This window comes from Ailuropoda melanoleuca, chromosome 8, assembly GCF_002007445.2.
Source record: "Ailuropoda melanoleuca isolate Jingjing chromosome 8, ASM200744v2, whole genome shotgun sequence".
Taxonomy (NCBI): Eukaryota; Metazoa; Chordata; class Mammalia; order Carnivora; family Ursidae; genus Ailuropoda; species Ailuropoda melanoleuca.
The window spans coordinates 43,469,097-43,489,789 of NC_048225.1; the positions used below are offsets into that span (position 1 = coordinate 43,469,097).

Sequence of the window (20,693 nt, forward strand, 5' to 3'; positions counted from 1 at the left end):
AGACACAAATAGACAACTCCTGGAGACCCTCACACAGGGAATTACTTCCTGTTTCCTAAATACACCAGGTACTTCTTCCTTCTCCTGCCTCTAGCCCCCAGCCCTTCTTTGTGCTGACTTCCCCACCTGGAGGGCCCAGCCCACCTATCAAAACCTGCCCCTTTTTTTTTTTTGAGAAAGAGAGGGACTGCGTGCAATGGTGGGGGGTGGGGGGCCAGGGGGCAGAGGGAGAGAGAGAGACGGAATCTCAAGCAGGCTCCACGCCCCATCATGGAGCCCAACATGGGGCTCAATCTCACGACCCTGAGACCATGACCTGAGCAGAAATCAAGAGTTGGACGCTTGACCGACTTAGCCACCCAGGTGCCCCAGAATCTATCTTTTAATGCTCGACCATTTTCCACATGACAATCACCACCTGTCCCCAGTGGGAATTACTTTTCTCCTTCTCTGTGCTTCCATGCGCCACACTTTGTGTCAAAGCAATATCATTCTGCACTGTAGTAGTTTGTTTACTCGGCAGCCCCCTGCAGCAGACTGCGGGCACACGGAAGGCAACAACCATTTCTTACTCATTTACACATCTCCAGCAGGGCCCAAGGGCAGCAGCAATGGATGATCCATAAACGTGCATGACTGCGTCCACTGATCCGTGCAGGGTGTATGTGTGAGGGCGTAGAGAAGAGGTGGGAGGTGATCAGCAGCAGACACAGAAGAGTGTGTGAGTGTTGTGACAGAACGAGCTGCAAGAGGTGGAGTGGGGGGCCACCTAACACAGCCTGGTACTCAGCGTACTCAGGTGGGCATCTTTCTTGAACTGAAATCTCTGGTTGTACATTCTGTCCTTGTACCCTCAGGGACTAGTGCAGTGCCAGGCACATGGTACGTATTCAGTAAGTTTTCTTTGAGAGAATAAGGTGTTTTCTAACTCGAGTCCAGATCAGTGGCTTTGGACGAGACCCAATACCTCAATCTAGATGCTGCCTGGAGCGGTTCTCAACCAGGAGCAATTCTGACCCCAAATAGACATTTGGCAGTGTTTAGAGACATTTTTTTATTGTCACCACTGGGGGTGCTACTGACTTCTAGTGGATAGAGACCAGAGATGCTGCTAAATGTTCTTCAGTGTGCAGCTCAGCCCTCCCGTCGAAGAATTCCAAGCCCAAATGTCAATAGTGCCACTGTTGAAAAACCTTAAAATAAATCCAGAGCGCCTACAGCCAGGGTTTGGAAGACTATGTCTGAGAGGATTTTCTGTATCAAAGCATCCTTGGTTCCTGAAGTTAGAACCACCTCAATCAATAGCTTAGCCTCCAGACCCTTCCAGAGATGACACGTGGCAAGGCAGGGTGGACAGCCACTTCCAAGTCCCTCCTCCCTTCCTCTCCCTGGTCCTTCCCACTAAACCAGGGCCGTTGAGCAAACGGATGCTGTCTGTTCCAGGAGCTGCTCAGAGACCCTCTGTACATCGGGCTGAAACACCAGCGTGTGCGTGGGAAGGAGTACGACGACCTGCTGGATGAGTTCATGCAGGCTGTGACGGACAAGTAAGTGGGTCACCCTGTTCCTTTTGAAAGAAGACTCTTCAGAGATAGTATGACTCAAGTCAACACTGGTTTCAGCAGATACACAAACGAGGTAGGAGATGCATGCGTTTCTGTGTTGTCCAAAAATTGCAACTTCACTCCATGTCTCTGGAGACGCAAATCCAATGGGTTTGTTCTGTGGGAGAATCTTTGAGAGCAGGGAGGAGAGAAAAGAGGGTCGAGGTTGAAGGACCATGACTGGGCGGTAGTTAAGTGTCTCGTGTCCCAGGAAGAAAACCCCCTTGGCTGAGCTGTTCTGGGCTCTTGGCATGAACAGGGATGTGGTGAGTGGTGGAGAAAAGAAGTGTACCCTTCTGACAAACTGGCTTTGGAAGGCAGCTTGCCACATGAGCCATCATTTTCCACCTGTACGTGAGGACCGGGCGGTGTTAATGAGCCACCAGAGCAGGCCACATGGGCCGCGGATCTGCAAGATTTATGAGGTGTCATCTATGCACTGGGGTGTGTGATAATTGGCACCTTCTGCCCCCTCGCCTGCCCCATCTGTCTGCCATCACGGCCACCCACACACGCTGCTGTGGCTGGCATGGTACTGGGATGGAGTTCTGGAAACAGCCCCCCCACATACACACGTGTTTAGTCTGACGGGCAAGTCAGTCAAGACAGAGTTTCAGCAACTCAGCAGGCCCCTGCAGACCCAGCAGGTCCCCTAGTCCCTTGAAAACCTCCAGCCTTTCTCACTGTCCCAAGAGTGCCCAGGTCATGGCAGAGCTGGCCTGGGCATCCTTGGAAAAGGCCTCCCTTGCCTGTGCTCAGCCACTCAAACCAAAACAGTGGGCTGGGGATAGCGCTGGGCTGGACTCTGCAGCTTTGAGGGTAGGAAGACTGGATTTGACCCTTGACCCCACCATGTCTAGGTCTGTGATGTCATGGAGCAGGTTACCAGGCTTGTAAGTCTCCTCACCTGGTTTCCCTGTCTGTGGATAAGGAGCAAGAATTTTATCATTGTAGTGTTTTTTTGTTTTTGTTTTTTAAGATGAAAGAAAATAATCCTGTAGTTACATGGGATGGGAAGGATCTTACAGAAAAGAAGTCATTAGTAAGGGAGTGTGGGGTAAGGGGACCAAAGTTCCCAAGTAAGTGAGAGGCCAAGGGTCTGGTGCACACCTGGTGGGCTTAACCTTAGATAGGAGCACAGAGGCTGGGCCACAGGGATGGCGGATGGGCAGAGCACTGGGCACAGGTGCAGGCAGGTGGGTAGATGAGGTGGGGGTGTGTGGAAGGCCCATTGATTGAGGGCAAGGTCATCCACTGAGAGTGAGGATAAGGGTGGAGGTGGTGGAGATTTGAGGCTGGAAAACGTATGACCTGCAGTGTCCCAACTAGGGTACTAGGGGATGATTGGTAGACAGCCCCCTGGGACCCCCCGCAGGTCACTGTTCATGAATTTAACTGATTTCCTTTTTTTAGTCTAGCCAGTTTCAACTGTCTGGATGCAGGACAGGAAGAGGCAGAGAGTAGGATTTAATCAGGGTTGGGATTTTGATAGGCAAGAGAGAAAAAGAGAAAAGAATTGTGAGTATATTTGAGGGGCTGATTATGATGATGACCTCAGGAAGTCTATGCTGAATAAGAAGGGACATGAGGACATTGTGGGGAGGTTAGGGGACAGTGACATACATGATCAAGGGATGGTAAGTCCTAATGAGGCTCAAGAATGACTGAGTTGGGTAAAAGGTAAAATGAGCGGGACAGAGAGGAGGTGGTCCTCAGGAAGTTAGGTGTTCATAGCTGAGATCATAGGGGAGGTGCTGCCACTGAGAAATAGCCACCAAGCCAGCTAACTGAGGGTGAGCTGCGTTAATAGAGGCATAGCTTCTAGAACAAGAGGGGTGAATGTCCTAGTTCACTCTTCCCCTTTCAGACCATCCTGAACACCACATTCGATTCCAGACAGGATACTGTGAGGGTCATAAATGACCTGACATGCCTTTGGAGAGCAGTAACCATGACAGTGAGGGGAGATAAAGGCTTAGCCTGGTGGGGAGAGGACTTAGGGACTGCTCCGTCTATATTGGGATGTGGCACACCTCCATATATCTGAAAGCTGTTCTTTCAGAAAGGGGCTCACCTTGTTTCCATATACCCACGTGGAGAAGAACCAGTTGGTAGAGTGGCAAAGGAGGCAGTTTTCAGCTCAAAACAAACCAGAGCTATCTCCAGCACACCTGTCTGCGGGAATGAGTTCCCTGTCACAGGGTGTTCAAGTGTAGGTTGTCAATGGTGCTATTACAGGAGGAGATGTAAGCCTCAGAGACTCTTTAAGATACCTTCCTACCCTGGGATTCTATTCCAACCATGCAAGACCCCTGCCCAGCTGGCAGCATAGGTATTACTGTACCCATTTTGCGGAAGAGGTCACTGGGGCCCTGGGAGGCTAAGGAACCTGGACAGCAGGTGGAACGTGAGTCTGCTGGCCACTGAGGCCAATGGATTTCCACACTGGGGAGGAAGAGATGTCAGTGCAATGGGCTTGGAGAGCTCGGTTTCTGCTTGCTGTGTCCAGGGCCCACCGCTGATCCAGTGAGTCAGAAGTCATTCCGTGATTCCCCAAAGAGAAGTCTTGCTCTTTGTGTGAGGAGGTTAGATAAATGAGGATGTGAGGGGAGCTTCCAATTCTCATCGGCATCAGCTCCCAGTCTCACAGACACGCAGGCAGTGGGCGGGGGGGTGCTGGAGAGGGGCACACATCAGCCGAGAGGAATGTGTCCTTGAGTGGAAATGATGATGGGTTGGCAGTTGCTTGTTTGGACTCTCTGATGAGCTAAAGCAGATGTTTCTGTGGATACTGTGGGTGGGAGATGAGCTGGTCTCCCCAGGCACTCTGGGGAATACAGTAGCCCCAGGATGGAATGCCCAGATGGGGGGGGGGTGTGAGTCAGCAGCCTTGAAGCCAAACATGATGTATTTTAAGAAAGAACTTTGGGAGACATTGACTCCTGTCTTTTTCCAAACATCCTGCTACTGAGAAGCTCCAGCTCCTTGCCCCTGTCCACTAAGAGGGCTATATCTTAACGGTTTTTGCCCAGAAAAAGAGTCACTGTGGCTCCGTTACTGTCCTGGAGTTTGGCCACTGGGGAGGACCCACCAGGGCAGAAGGAATCGCCACGTACAGCTGCGAGCATGGGGCTCAGAGTTGACACAAAGCCTGCAGCTCCCACAGCAAACATAGTCACTCCATCCTCCCTGCTCTTTCTCTGCCCTGCAGACCTGGAGCCCGGCGCCTGAGTCACACGTTTTCCCGGGCTGTTTCCACTTACGTGTGTTTTTTCGTTTTGGTTACTTACAGTAGTAATGGATGAGAACGGTCTGTTCTCAGTTGGCACCTGTAGCCCTAGCCACATGGTTAAGAAATGAGTGTAAAATATTGTCCCCCGCAAGCGATACCGCTGGAGAACCTTCCTGGCAGAAGGCAAAGTCAAACTTCTCTGTGAGGACACTCCCACAAGCCATGATGTGTGGAATTCCTCGAAGGGAAAAACAATTCCCCAGTGAAAATAAATTCGTGATTCACAATAATCCACATGGAAACAATCCACACTGTGGGAAAATCAGATATACAACTAATAGAAGAATTAGAACCCTCAGAAAAAGGAATATTCTCAGAAGGATTATAAAGTAGCTCTGCTTAAATCTATTAAAGAGATAGTTTTCACAAGAATGAAGTAATAAGAAAAGTATACAACATTGTGGGGGAAAAAAACAGCAAGCAAATTTGAAAAAGAACCAAACAAAAACAAAAACAAAAACAAAAACAAAACTGAAAGGCCTTCTGAGAATGAAAAACAGACTCCTGGAAATCCAGCCGACCATTAAGGCAGGACACCATCAGAAAACCCATGTCCTCAAAAAGCACTGCCCATGGGCATTTCAGAGACTCTACATTCCTATGCCTGATTATCCAGAAAGGAAACAGGAAACCAAGGTGTTTTACCAGGGAAGATTTTTCTTTCTTTCTTTTTTTTTTTTTTTAAGGATTTCATTCATTATTTGACAGCGAGAGAGAGCAAGCAAGAGAGGGAACACAAGCAGGGGGAGGGGGAGAGGGAGAAGCAGGCTCCCCGCGGATACCAGCACCCTGGGATCATTACCTGAGCTGAAGGCAGATGCCTAACAACTAAGCCACCCAGGCACCCCATCTTTTTTTTTTTTTAAGATTTATATATTTGAGAGAGAGAGAGTGAGCTGAAATCAAGAGTCAGATATGTAACCCATTGAGCCACCCAGGCGCCCCTCAGGAAAGATTTTTCTGAGCTGCTACTGAGGACACAGAGCATTTCTCAAGGGAAAGAAAGGGTGAATAAGACTGGAGCCCCCAATTCCAAGCCTCCTCATTCCGTGACAGAGGGGATATAGCAATTCCAAACAATTCCATAGCGTGGTCCCTTACTCTCGTTTTCTCTTAGTGTTTCTCTGTGTCTTGTTCATTCACACACACACACACACACACACACACACACACGAGTTTCTTCTTATTCTACCACATCCATTTTATTAGGCTTACCCAGATTGTTTTTTAATAAAGTCAGATAACTGGGAAAACTCTGAAAAACAAAAGATTTCATAAAGATAAGGTCTATAAAGAAGAAAGTATCTGGATGCGTCTACACCAAGCTGTTAACGGTGCCTACAGTTCAAGGACGAGATTGCCGGGGAGTTTTGCTGTCCAAGACATTCATTCCTATATCATTTGATTGTTTGTGCTCTGGCAGCTCTTTTGTGATCAGAAAAAATAACGAATTTTTTTTATAATGAGTTATGCATCAATTTTTTCCCAGAAATAGTTCCTTGTATTCCTTTAAAAAAAACAACAAAAAAACACACAAAAACAACAACAACAACAACAACAACAACAACAAAAAACAGTCCACTAAAGAAAGAAAGAAGCAAGCAAGCATCCCACCCTTCTCCCTCTGGTGAATTCAGTGCTGGGCTAACCTAGGCTCCTGTAGACAACAAAGCAATTCACATACATTCTGTCATTTAATATACGTACATTCTGTCCTATTCTGTCCTGTACATACATTCTGTCACATACATTCTGTCCTATTAGGTAGGTAATTTTTGTCCTGTCCCACTAAAACAGAAGTTGCAGGGAAGGATCTTTGACTCTTCTGTTCACTGCTACATCTCAAGCACCCATTTTCAATAAACACTTGTTGAATGAATGCACAATTTCCAAATGAGGAAACTGAGGCACAGAAAGGTTAGGGAGCTTATCCAAGGTCACGCCTCTGGTTAATGGTGGAGCCATGCTGTGAATTGAGGTAGTCTAAATCCAGAACCCACCCTCTAATTTGGATACTTTCTATTTGTTATTTTACATGAAAGATAGTCCAACATATGCCAGACACCTTCTTGATACAGTAGGCAAGGAAGATAAATCGGGGGAAGGTCTTTTGGAAGCTATCCTACTAGCATTCTTTCTCCGGCTTGTTCTAGGGCAGGGTTAGTGCCCCGCCCATCCTCACCATAAGGAGGGTTCCGGAGGAATCAGCCATCAACTCCTATTTTCAAAACTCCCTAGCCACTGGCAGTGCGGGAAGCACCATCTTTGTTTTTAACTTTTTATTTTTATTGCAATATAATTGACATAGAACACTGTGTAAGTTTAAGGTGTATGACCCGTTGATTTGATAAATATATTGCAATATGATGACCACCACAGGGTTAGCGAACACCTCTATCCCATCACGTAATTATAATTTCTTTTTTGTGATGGGAAAATTCTCCAGCATCTGGGTCAGTTAGCTGGCTCTTCCCTTTCTTCCTTCTTTAATCACCAAATGGCGGGTGGTCCTGTTACCCCATCCCTCGACAGTGCTGGGTGCCCCCTCCAGGTCCTTTCACAAACTACAAGCCTACCTCTTTCAGTCAACCCCCAGGGGAAAAGCTGAGGCTCTTTAGCTCTAAGCTTCTCCTGGTGGTTTTAAAATTGTATAAACAAAGGAAAACCCCCAAGCTTATGGTACCCAGACTACAAAGAAAGTTTCAAGATTTTATTTTAATTTTAAGAGATTATAAAGAGCATGAGTGTTTACTCCCAACCCTGATTATAATGTTTCAAGGGAGTGTTCCCATTCTTAGTCCCTCTCATCAGAGACCATCACTACTCAGTATTTTCATGTATACTGAATTTTAGGAATGCGTTCTGTGGTTTAATAGGTGTCTTATCTCATTTTCCCGCCTGGCCCTCCCTAGGACTGTAATCTCACAGTCTTAGAATACCAGAGCAAGAAACAACCTGTTCACTGGACCCAACTCTGTCCCTTTATAGGTGGGGAAACTGAGACTCAGGAAGAAAATTAGTTCCCCGTGGTCAGATAATGATAAAAGCAACGGGAAATTAAGGGGAACCTATCCAATTGTTTGCTCTGGTTCACATAATTCATGAAATTGCTTCCAAGTTTCCTTTCAGCCTGTATTTATCATGTGCTTTCTCTGTGCTCTGGAATGTGGCCCATACAAAGAGCAGACCTGTCCTGGAGAAGTCATTCTTCCTGACATTGTAATCTGGACACATAAAATAATCAGAAAATCGTTCAAGGCAGCCTTTGTTTATTTCTTCATTCATGTATTTATCCATATATACGTTCATTCAGAGAACAGATATTTATTGAACATAGTGGTAAGTCAGAAATAGACTTTGCTCTCCAGGAGTTTATAATTGACTAGGGAAAAAAGGAAGTATACTCAGCCCTGAGTTTGTGTAGATTTAGCATGTATCTGGCGAAAGGCCCTGCCTGCAGTGTCAATCAGGGTGGCCGGGGGAACACAGTGGCCAAAGGGCTTGCTTGGGACCTTGGGTTAGATGTAAAAGTCATGGCCTTCTTCCCGAAAAAGAGCTAGCCCCTCACTCTTACAGAGCACCGACTCTGTGCTGGGGGCTTTACCTTTAATCATCACAGTGCCCTTAGAGAGAAAGAAACTCAGGCTCAGAAAGGTTACGCAGCTTGTCCAGAGTCACCCAGCTGGCCTCGCCCCAAACTCATGTGACCCCAAAACCTGAGGTGGTTTACTGTACACTCTCTGTGGCCTGCTCTTCCTGCCTGTCTGGGAAGGTCCTCCTGCCAGTGGCCTCGTAGGTCTCAACCTGAGCCTCAGGGTAAAGGGTGGGGCCTGAGGTCACGCAAAGATACTCTGCTGCTGTGGCCTCTGGAAGAGGAGCGTGTGGCTCCAAGGCAAGCTGACGTCCTACGGATGTGCACGGCGGGACTGTTCTCTGCCCTCAGTCATTCATGCTTTCATTTGCCCCCAACACTAAGTGGGTCTGGCAGGCAGGGGACACTGGGCATCCAGCAGCACACTTGCATGTCCAGACCTGGAGGCAGGAAAAGGGGGTCACTTATAGCTCCTTCTTCAGCTTTTGTGTCACATGGGGCCAAATAAGACCCCTCCCTACCCTCAAGGACATGGCCCCATGCTGCTTTGATCTAGTCTGTCCCCTAACCTCACAGAGTGTTTCCTTTTCTCCCCCTCCCCTGCTGTGGCTCACTTCTGTCCACACACACACACACACACACACACACACACACACACACGGACTGGGATTTCCGACCTTACCGGCCCCACCCCCAGACCAGCATAATTCAAGGTAAAATTTGGCCAGGAATATGGCNCACTTCTGTCCACACACACACACACACACACACACACACACACACACACGGACTGGGATTTCCGACCTTACCAGCCCCACCCCCAGACCAGCATAATTCAAGGTAAAATTTGGCCAGGAATATGGCGGAGTGGCAGTGGAGACTCTGAGGAGGTTGGAGATGTGACTGTAGGGTACAAATATGGCAGCAGTCCACCTGAAGAGAGAGATCAGAACGGGCTTCCCAAATCAGAGAAGGTTCGTGTGATATCAGTGGTTTTATGACAACTAAAATGTGCAGCCTCTGGGCAGATCAGACTGGTGTAAATGCTGACCCTCTCCTCCCCACCCCACTCCAAACCGCNCCCCCCCCCCCCCCCAACCCCCCCCCCCCCCCCGGCCCCAGGCCACAGGTTGATGGCTGGGAAAAGTGCACAGGCTTTCTGAGCAGAAGGTTGAGGAGTGAGATGCTGTGCCCTGGATGAGAAACCCAGTGCTGACTTCTGACCTTTGAGAGGCCAAGAGGTCAGCAGATTGGCCACCATCCTATTCCCAGCACTAGGATTTCTGGCGCCCTTTGCGTGCTTGCCCAGGAGCTCAGACAATCCGGGAAATTGAGGAGGAAATCCAAACTGTTTCTGAAGTGTTTTCTGTCTGGGCAGGGGTGGCTGTCAGAGCAGTGACTGAGGAATGGCCACATTATTCTGGTACTTTTGCTTAGAAGTCTCTGCTTCCTGTGACTGTCTTGTTACTCAATGGGAGTTTTTCCCATCAGACCAGAACCCCAGCCACAGGAGCCTGCCAGTCTGGCTGCCAGAGCCCCGCACACCAGGGGGATATCCCAATGCCGAACCTAGGAAGGGCAGGGCCTCAGAGGTCCACCCTCACCCCCTGGCTAGAATCCCTTCCACAACTTCATGCCAAGTGGAAGGGACCACACTTTCCAGTCACCAACTTCCAGTGACCACAGCATCACTTCCAGTGCCTGGTGGCCTCTTTCCATCCAGTGCTTGAAATCTCTGCCATAGACAGCACTGAGATGTGTACACACCTGATTCCCACCTGTTGGCTCTGATTTTTCCTCCAAGGCCACATAAAATAAGTCTGCTTTATTCCTTGTCCACAAAACAGTCCTCCTGTCTCTGAAAATAATCGTGTTGCCTCATCCCACTTGGCTTTCTCTTTTTCAGGCTCAGTAGTCCCACTTTCTGCAATTCGTGGTTTCCCATGTCCTGGCCTACAGAATAGTTTCCCCACCGTGCTTGTGATTCCCTTCCCAACCCCCGCCCCACAGAATGAGCCACTCCCCGGTGCACATGTGTGGTGCAGCTGTGCTGCAAGGGCTTCACAGCCACCCCTCCACCTCGGCGGGCTCCTACAGGGAGGGACCGTGTCTTCCTCACACTGTAACTGGACTCTGCCTCGCATCTCCCCTACTTCCCTAGGCTCCCCCCCCGTCATTGCTTCTCTCACCTCTCCTCCACACTAGCTCCTTTACCTTCTAGGGACACCCCCATCTCAAAAATGAATCCATCCTTCAGTCCCTCATCCCCCAATGGCTGTCATCACCCCTACGTCATACCCAAGCTTCTTGAAACTGATCATCACTGACCTTTCCTCCCCTTCCATTTACCCTTTAACCCCCTGCAGTATGGTTCCCCTAGCACCACCACTCTACTGAATGTAGTTTGGAAAAGGTCACAAATGCCCACCTGAACACCAGCCTTCATAGATACTTCAAGATCCCCTTTTCACTTGATGCCCCAGCAGCATCTGACACTCCTGACCATAGCCCATCACATGTCCTGTGACAGCTGCTCTGCTGGCCCACCTTCCACCTCGCTGGTTTCCTTGCTGACTTTCTTTTGCTAGACTCGCTTTCCCTCTGCTCCTTGGGCATACGTGTGTCCCAGGATTCTGTCCTTGACCCTGGTTCCTGCTCACTGCACATGCTCTGCCTGAGACCCTCATCCAGTCCCATGATTTTGACAGTTCACAACGCGCTGAGCTTCGTGTTCCTATCTGTCAAGCCTCACGTCCACTTGGACAACCCAGCCCCTCAGACTTCACCCGTGCCAAGGTGGACAACAGGACTGCAAAAGAGGTATTATCAGCCCACTCTATCATCACTGAAGACTGAAATTTGCCTAAGGTCACACATTTAGTATGTGATGGAGCCAGACCTGTTGATCCCAAAGTTCTTTCCACTCCCTGACACTCTGCCGGTCCTCCTTCACATCGTTTAGCTAGCCCCTTCTCTCCCTCTCTGTCTACANGCTAGCCCCTTCTCTACCTTGCACCAGGAGGACTTCATGGTCTCTCGCTGGAGTTGACATGCCGCCTTGTCTCCAGTTTGTCCCCCCAGCTGTCCACACTGTTCCACCATGCTGCCATAACGAACTCCCTAAAACACATGTGCTTTCCTTCCTACAGCCCCTCAGTGGGGCCCCACTCTTCTCCAGACTGTCTAGGCTCTTTACTCAGGCCTGTGCCCAGGCTGTTCTCCCCAACAGCCCCCCTTTCTCCCTACCCCCCAGCCAAGCCCCAGCTCTGTTTATTTTCCTGCAGCTCCAGGAAGGCCCCCTACTCTCATCCCACATGCATGTGCTATTCCTTCTGCCCGAGACGCCCTTCTTCCTCCCCCACCTGCATAGTCTTCCCGTGAACCTCTGCTCTTCCTTCAGGCCACACCTGTGAAACCCTCACTGCCCCCCCCCACAGACCTCCCACATACCTAGGACATACCTTTATTATTACCCTGGCCACAGTATGTTACAATGGCTTTTTTATTTTCTTGGGTTTCCATCAGACTGAGATTTCTTGTATTTGCCTTTATGATCTCACAGGTAAGGTAGTCAGTGGACACTTAGACATGTTTGCTGGATTGAATTTTTATGTCATACCTAGGATAGTTCCTGGCACAAAGAGGATACCCTGCTGAATATATTTCTTTAATAATTGAAACTGAGGGGCACCTGGGTGGCTCAGTCAATTAAGCGTCTGACTCTTGATTTCGGCTCAGGTCATGATCTCAGGGTCGTGGGATTGGGCTTCACACTGGGCATGGAGCCCGCTTAAGATTCTCTTCCTCTCCCTCTGCACCTCCCTACCCCCCTCTTGCACACATGTGCTCTCTCTCTCTCTCTAGAAAAAAATAAAACCAAAATGCCAATGAATAATTGTAATGCAAGGTGATATATGCTATGATAAAGATATACCCGGAATATCAGAGCAGTCCAGAGAAGAAAAGAATTAGTACTACCCTGAGGGTAGGGAAAGCAATGGGACAGGGAAGCCTTCCTAGAAGAGGCGACATTTAAGCTGGGCTCTCAGTTTGAGTAGGAGTTGGCCTAGGTAAAAGGGGGCCTTCTAGGCACTTGAGCAAAAACACAGAGCTGTGCAAGGACCCTCAATAATTGGGAAACAGCAGGATGTATACAGGGTATGGGAAGACAATGGGCAAGGGTTGGGCATTAAGGTTGGGGCCAAAGTGAGCACCAGCCAAGGAGTTTGGACATAATCCTAAAGGCAGTGGGAGCCCTGTATGGGCTGCACAGATTTGTGTTTAGAAAGACAAGGAGGATAGACTGGGGGAAGGGGAATAAACCTGGAGGAGGCGAGATTAGTTATTATAGGATCCTGGCCAGAAGAGGCAGCTGCAGTAGTCCTTGGGAGAGATGGCCTTGCCCTGAATTCACCCAGCCCCACCTGGTACAAAGTTCTTTCTGTGGAGACTTGTGTCTGTCAAAGTGTGCTCTGTCATAGGTGGGAAGGGTGGGACACAGAAGCTAAAGTCTCTGGTGAAAGAAGTTTAAAAAATGCTGAGTGAAACAGGTTTCTTAATGCAGGACTTTTCAGAGCCTTCAATATACATTGCATATGTTACATTTAACATTCAGAGTTTCTCAAACATATTTAGCCACAGAAACTTTCTGAGAACATCTCAAGGGACTAGAGTTTAATGGAATATATAAATTAAAAAAAAAAAAAAAAAACAAAGAGCTTTCGTGATTCTGTCAGCTCTAGTTCCTGGGAGGAAAAAATAAATCAATGAAATAGCTTTCCACTGGGTGACAACCAATGTTCTCACTGAGCACTCTGCTGTGAGAATCTTGTGGGGGGGGGGGGGTTGTCAGGGGACCAGACTGGCCTCGAGAATGGAAATATGAGTGTTGCTTTTTGTCATTTGGTTTGGAGACAGGCTGAGCAAATTCACCTGCTCCTCCCAGGTCCCTTGTGTTTGTTCAGGCCTGAAAGAGGTTAGACCCAGGTGTTTGAAAGAATGGCAGGTCCCAACCTATGGAACAGAGAAACCAGACCTGTAGTGCCAGGAATGTTTTGCTCACACCATGTCCCTCACGCAACATTCAGTCAGCTTGCGGGGGGGGGGGGGCGCAGAGTATCTACCCTAGAATCTCCTCCTCCTGGGGCAGCTGAGTCCCAGGTGGCAGGTACCCGGCTCTGTTAGTGCTGGTCTGGGTCTTGTCACACTGTCATACACAGCTCGCTAGGGCTCCCAGACAAAGGTCGCCATTTGCAGGCTTCCTCATGTCTGAGCACTGAGGGAAAAAACGAAACAGCCCCGTGTCTTTAAGCAAGCCCTGGCCTTGGAATGCCTTCCCTGGCAGCTCCAAGGCCATTTCCCAGCTCGGTCCCCAGGGTGGGAAAGTCTGGGCAGCTCCGTGTGTGGCTTGGGGAGGTGCCTCTTTCTCCACTGCAGCAGTTCTCCCCTGGAGAAGCATCACATCATCCTGAGCCTCTGGCAGGTTTTCAGGCTGAAGAGTTCAGAAGTGCAGAAGGGGACAGAGAAGCAGGAGCCTCCCCGGGGAAGGGCAGCCTCTGGCAGGAAAGAAGGTCAGCAGTATGCCGCCAGCACTACAATCAGGAGAGCCCAGAGTCACACGCTTGAGTGTGTCCCCTTCTTAGGGGCTCCTCTGTGCCAGCTGCCCTACCCAGGGGGCCGCCTCGGCCCTGCTTGCTCAGCTGGTCTGCTGTGTCTCCGCTCCAAGCAGACCCGAAAATACTCCCTCTTCAGATTTTCCAGCTACATGTTGTTCTTACTGACAATGGTCAAACCTCCCTACTTGGGACTTGTAGAAAAACCTGAGTGAAGTTCCTAGTGTATCTACTCCGGTCGCCCACTAAGTAGCCCATGATACAACTCCATCACTCTCAGAGCGGGAAACGGAGGCCCAGAGAGAAAGCAGACTCACCCAAAACTCAGAGTTTATGTCAGAGACAGAGAGAGAACACAGGTTACCCAGCTCTCCTGATTTAGTGCTTTTTTCTCACCACATGGCCCTGTCTTTCCCGATGGAGAAAGAAATCCGACTTTGTTATTTATTTGTTGTATCTTTTACAAACTCATATTGCTATTAAGTTAAGGTTAAGCTGAAGCAATAATATTGCTATTAAGATAAGTTCTAGAGTACGATAGAGCCTGATTCAGGGTCCAGTTCCACCACTTTCAACTGCAGTAAACAACCCCCGGGCAAATAACTTCACATCTGTAGCTCAGGAGTCCTTCTATGAAAGCACTTACTTCATAAGGTCATGTGAAGATTAATTGAGATAATGTATGTAAATAGCTCAGCATGATACCCAGTGAGTAATAAGCACTCGGTAAAGTTTAGCTATTTTTGTTACTGTTGTTAGTAGTAGTATTTTAATGAATAGGTAAGGCAATTATAATTAACATTTAAATTGGTGTTTTGGTGAAGTCCATTACCTGTATTTGAATGTACATGGATGAATTGAGAACAAACTTTTTCAAATAGACCATGTAAATTTTCACTTTGAAATTTTGTTTTTGTTCTTAATGGGCTTTTAATTACATTAATAAGTTGGCAGGCAAACTCACTAATCTACCAACTCCATATATCCACCCCTTCATAAAACATTGGTTGGATAACCATCACCTTATCACAGGTGTTCTGTAGATGCTTTTGGATGGATGAATGGACAGATGAATGGATGGGCTGATGGATGGATGGATGGATGATGTTGAGAGCAATTGAAGTAGTCACCTTTGGTTCACACCAGCCAGTGGTTTGGTTTCATGAAAAGCCATGAGTGGCTGAGAGACTGGAAGAATATGGTAAAGGTCCCAAAGGTCTCAATGGAGAAAAAGAAAAGGTACAAGGTGCAGAAGAATGAGGGAGGCAAAGGACAGGCTGTCAGAGACCAACATGGACAGTATGACATTCTGGAGTAGGAGTGGTTTCTGGTAAGGAAAGGTCAGGGAGCAGAGGTGGGGACGGGTATCTGATGTGGATAGGGGTTCTGGAGGTCCTTAAATCCAAGGAGGTCTGGGAACTAAGTCCAGGTTATTGGATGGAAAATTGGCATTGGACAATGTATGTTTTGTGCAATTCTAAGTTAGGATTAAAGTGATGTGAATTAATGAGGTTTTACTCTTTCTCATCAAATTGTTCCCTGGGGAGGTTCTCTTATATAAAACAGAATGTAGGAGGGGGCCAAGATGGTGGCATAAGAGGACCCTAAACTCACCTCATCCTATAGATACAACTAGATAACACTCATAAATAATCCAGAAAATGACCCAGACTAGCAGAACAAACTCCACAACTAAAGGCAGAGAAGAGGTCATATTGAAGAGGGTGGGAAGGGCGAGGAGTGGGGAGCTCAAGGGACCAAGGACACCCATAGGTGGTGGGAAGGAGCTGCGAAAGTGGAAGAGGGAGAGAAACAGACTACCACAACAAGGAGCCTACACAGGGACCACAAATCGCCAAAACATTTGGCTTTGAAAGTGAGAAGGGCCAAATTTTATGAATTCTTACACCCAACAAGGCTTAAAACCTGGAGTTTTAAAAATCAGAGGGCTCAGCTCTGGGAGAGCCCAGATGGTGATAGGAAGCTGAGTGCCTGCACTTAAAGAGACNAAAAAAAAAAAAAAAAAAAAAAAAAAAAAAGAAGAGAGAGAGAGACAGTCTGTGGAGATACAGGTTAGAAGCAGCAGTCTAAAAAACAGCTGGGGCGGACAGAAGGGAGAGTTATTTACACATCTCAGAGCAGGTCCTGGAGGGGCAGTGTTCTGGAGGGACTTCTCCAGGAACAAAGGAGTTGGCAGGAGCCATCTCCTTCCCCCACCCCCCAGCATAAACACACAGCCACCTGTAGGCACAGAGGCAACATTCACTATCTAACTTGCTTACACCAAGCCCCCCCTCCCCCCACTTTGGCAGATCCACTCCTCCCAGTCACACTTGCCTCAGTACTGGCACTGCAGGCTCCCTCCTCCAGTAGACTGTCACAAATCTTGCCAATACCACATCTCCCAATCTGGGCATGTGCAGAGCCTCTGCCCCTGGGGTGGTGGCTACAGGCTCTGTGGAAGCCTGAGGCACACATTGTTTTTTATTGGGGGGGGGTTGCGTTTGGAAAGCACCATTTATTTATTTATTTATTTATTTTTATTATGTTAGTCACCATAAAGTACATCCCCAATTTTTGATGTAAAGTTCCATGATTCATTACTTGCATATAACACCCAGTGCACCATGCAGTATGTGCCCTCCTTAATACCCATCACCAGCATATCCCACCCCCCCCAGAGCCCTCAGTTTGTTTCCCAGAGTCCATAGTCTCTTGGGGTTCATTCCCCCTTCTGTTTACCCCAACTTTCTTCTTCCCTTTCTTCTCCTACTGATCTTCCTACTTCTTATGTTCCATAAATGAGTGAAACCATATGATAATTGTCTTTCTCTGCTTGATTTATTTCACTTAGCATTATCTCCTCCAGTCGCATCCATGTTGCAGCAAATGTGGAGAAATCATTCTTTTTGATGGCTGAGTAATATTCCACTGTATATATGGACCACATCTTCTTCAACCAGTCATCTGTTGAAGGGCATCTTGGCTCCTTCCATGATTTAGCTATTGTGGACAATGCTGCTATGAACATTGGGGTGCATATGGCCCTGCTCTTCACTATGTCTGTATCTTTGGGGTAAATACCCAGTAGTGCAATGGCTGGGTCATAGGGTAGCTCAATTTTTAACTTTTAAGGGACCTCCACACTGTTTTCCAAAGTGGCCGTACCAACTTGCATTCCCACCATACACAAAGATAAACTCCAAATGGATGAAAGACCTCAATGTGAGACAGGAATCCATCAAAATCCTAGAGGAGAACATAGGCAGCAACCTCTACGACATCGACCACAGCAACTTTTTTCATGACACATCTCCAAAGGCAAGAGAAACAAAAGAAAAAATGAACTTGTGGGACTTCATCAGGATAAAAAGCTTCCGCACAGCCAAGGAAACAGTCAAAAAAACTAAGAGGCAGCCCACGGAATGGGAGAAGATATTTTCAAATGACACTACAGATGAAAGACTGGTATCCAAGATCTACAAAGAACTTCTCAAACTCAATACACAAGAAACAAATAAACAAATCAAAAAATAGGCAGAAGATATGAACAGACACTTTTCCAATGAAGACATACAAATGGCTAACAGACACATGAAAAAATGTTCAGAATCATTAGCCATCAGGGAAATTCAAATCAAAACCACACTGAGATACCACCTTATGCCAGTTAGAATGGCAAAAATTGACAAGGCAGGAAACAGCAAATGTTGGAGAGGATGTGGAGAAAGGAGATCCCTCCTACATTGTTGGTGAGGCACATTGTTAAAATCGAGCACATTGTTAAAATTGCTCACATCGTTAAAATTGCAGACCCTACCCACACAGCCCTGGTCCCAACAGTGGCCCCACCTTGTTGAAACTGTATGCCTCACCTGAGCGGGGACCAAACCCTGCCTATAACAGGCAAAGAGAGCCTCTGCAGATGAGTGGACTGAAGGAAAAAGGCAGCCAGAACACACAACAGGGCACATGCAACACACATAGGAGACAACTCTGAAGTGCCAGGTTCTGGTGAATAGAAGACACCACACTGTAGGACACTGAAGGACCTATTCTTCATAAGGCCATTACTTTCAAGAGCAAGACATGTAGCTGAATTTCCTAATCCACAGAAACAGACACAGAGAGTCAGACAAAATGAGGAAACAGAGGAATACATCCCAAATGAAAGAACAGGACAAAACCACAGCAAGAGACCAAGGGAAAATGGATATAAATAATATGCCTGATAAAGGATTTAAAGATACTCACTGGACTTGAGAAAAGAGTGGAGGACATCAGTGAAACCCTTAACAAAGAGATAGAAAACATAAAAAAGAACCCATCAGAGATGACGTGCACAATAAATGAGATTAAAAATACACTAGATGGAATAAATAGCAGGCTAAAGGAAGCAGAGGAACAAATGAGTGATCCAGAGGACAGAGTAATGGAAAGTACTCAACCTGAGAAGGTGAGAGAAAAAGATAATTATGCAAAATGAGACTAGACTTAGGAAACTCAGCGACTCCATCAAGCATAAAAACATTCCCATTATAGGGATTCCAGAGGAAGAAAAGAGAGATAAGGGGTCTTGCTCAGTCAGAAAAGCATGTGACTCTTGATCTCAGGGTCATGAGTTCAAGTCCCACATTGAGTGTAGAGATTACTAAAAAATAAATTAAAAGAGAGAGAGGGGAAAAGGGGGGGATAGAAAATTTATTTGAAGAAATAATAGCTGAAAACTTCCCAATCTAGGGAAGGAAACTAATATGCAGATCCAGGAAACACAGAGATTCCCCCACCAAAATCAACTCAAGGAGGTAGGTTACCTCAAGACACATAGTAATTAAAATGGCAAAAATAGCAATAAAGAAAAAAATTTGAAAGCAGCAAGAAAAGGGGTGCCTGGGTAGCTCAGTCAGTTGAGTGACTGACTCTTGGTTTCAGCTCAGGTAATGATCTCAGAGTCCTGGGATCGAGCCTCATGTCAGGCTCCCTGCTCAGCAGGGAGTCTGCTTGTCTCCCTCTCCCTCTGCCCCTTCACCTACTCTCTCTCTCTCACAAATAAATACATAAATCTTAAAAAAAAAAAGGCAAGAGAAAAGAAAACAGTTATATACAAGGGAAACCCAATAAGGCTATCAGGGGATTTTTAGGCAGAAACTTCCCAAGCCAGAAGGGAGTGGCATGATATATTCAAAGTGTTGGATGGGAAAAATCTGCAGCCAAGAATACTCTATCCAGCAAGGCTATCATTCAGAATAGAAGGAGAAATAGAGTTTCTAAGACAAAAGCTAAAGGAGTTCATGACAACTAAACCAGCCCTACAAGATATGTTAAAGGGAGTTCTTTGAGTGGAAAGGAAAGACTGTAAATCAGAGTAAAAAAATAAGAAGCACAAAAGCCATAAAAATAAGAATATCTGTAAAAACCGGTCAAGGCACTTACAAAATAAAAGGATGTACAGTATGACACCATATATCAGAAATGTGGTGAGGAAAGGAGTAAAGAATTTGAGTAAAGGGCTCAAATATAAGCAACCATCAACCTAATATAGACTGCTATATGCAGAAGATGTTATATACAAACCAGATGGTAACCACAAATCAAAAATCAGTAATAGATATGCAAAGAGTAAAGAAAAAAGTATCCAAGTATATCACTAAAGAAAGTCAGGAAACTAAGAAAGAGAACAAGAGAAGAAAGGATCAGAGAAGAACTACAAAAACAACCACAAAACAAGTAACAAAATGGCAGTAAGTTCATACTTATCAATAATTACTTTGGATGTAAATCAATGGAGCTTTGATTAAATGCTCCAATCAATAAGGTGATGGCATGGATAAAAACAAGATCCATCTACATGCTGCCTACAAGAGACTCATTTTAGACTGAAAGACATGTACAGACTGAAAGTGAGGGTGTGGAGAAACATTTATCAAGCAAATGGAAAACCAGAGTAGCGATACTTATATCCGACAAAATAGACTTTCATACTAAGACCGTAACAATAGACAAAGAGGGGCACTATATAAAAATAAAGGGGACAATCCAACAAGAAGATATAACAATTGTAAATATTTATGCACCCAACATGGAAGCACCCAAACACATGAAACAGTTAATAACAAACATAAAGGAACTAATTGATAGTGAAACAATAGTAGTAGGGGATTTTAACACCCCGCTTACATCAGTAGACAGATTATCCAAACAGAGAATCAACAAAGAAAGAGTGACTGAATGACACACTGGACCAGATGAATTTAACAGATACATTCAGAACATTCAATCCAAAAAGAGCAAAATACGTATTCATGTGCACACAGAACATCTTCAGAATAGGTCACATATTAGGCTACAAAACAAGTCTCAACAAATTCAAAAAATCAAAGTAATACCACGCATCTTTTCTGACCACAATGCTATGAAGCTAGAAATCAATCACAAGAAAAAATATGTAAATACCACAAATGCATGGAGGTTAAATAACTGCTCCTAACCAATGAATGGTTCAGCCAGGAAATAAAAGAAGAAATTAAAGGTACATGGAAACAAATGAAAATGAAAAACAACAGTACAAAATCTCTGGGTTGCAGCAAAAGCAG

At 46.5% G+C, this 20,693-nt stretch overlaps 1 protein-coding gene across 3 annotated transcripts in view; it reads left to right on the plus strand.

Annotated features, from left to right (window-relative positions):
• Positions 1-20,693, plus strand: part of ME3 (malic enzyme 3) — a 203,805-nt gene that overhangs the window by 153,531 nt on the left and 29,581 nt on the right. For all 3 annotated transcript variants that reach the window (XM_019805893.2, XM_019805894.2, XM_034666180.1), the window contains one exon: positions 1,444-1,547. In XM_019805893.2, the coding sequence (XP_019661452.2) occupies positions 1,444-1,547 (104 nt within the window). The remainder of the gene's footprint in view (positions 1-1,443; positions 1,548-20,693) is intronic.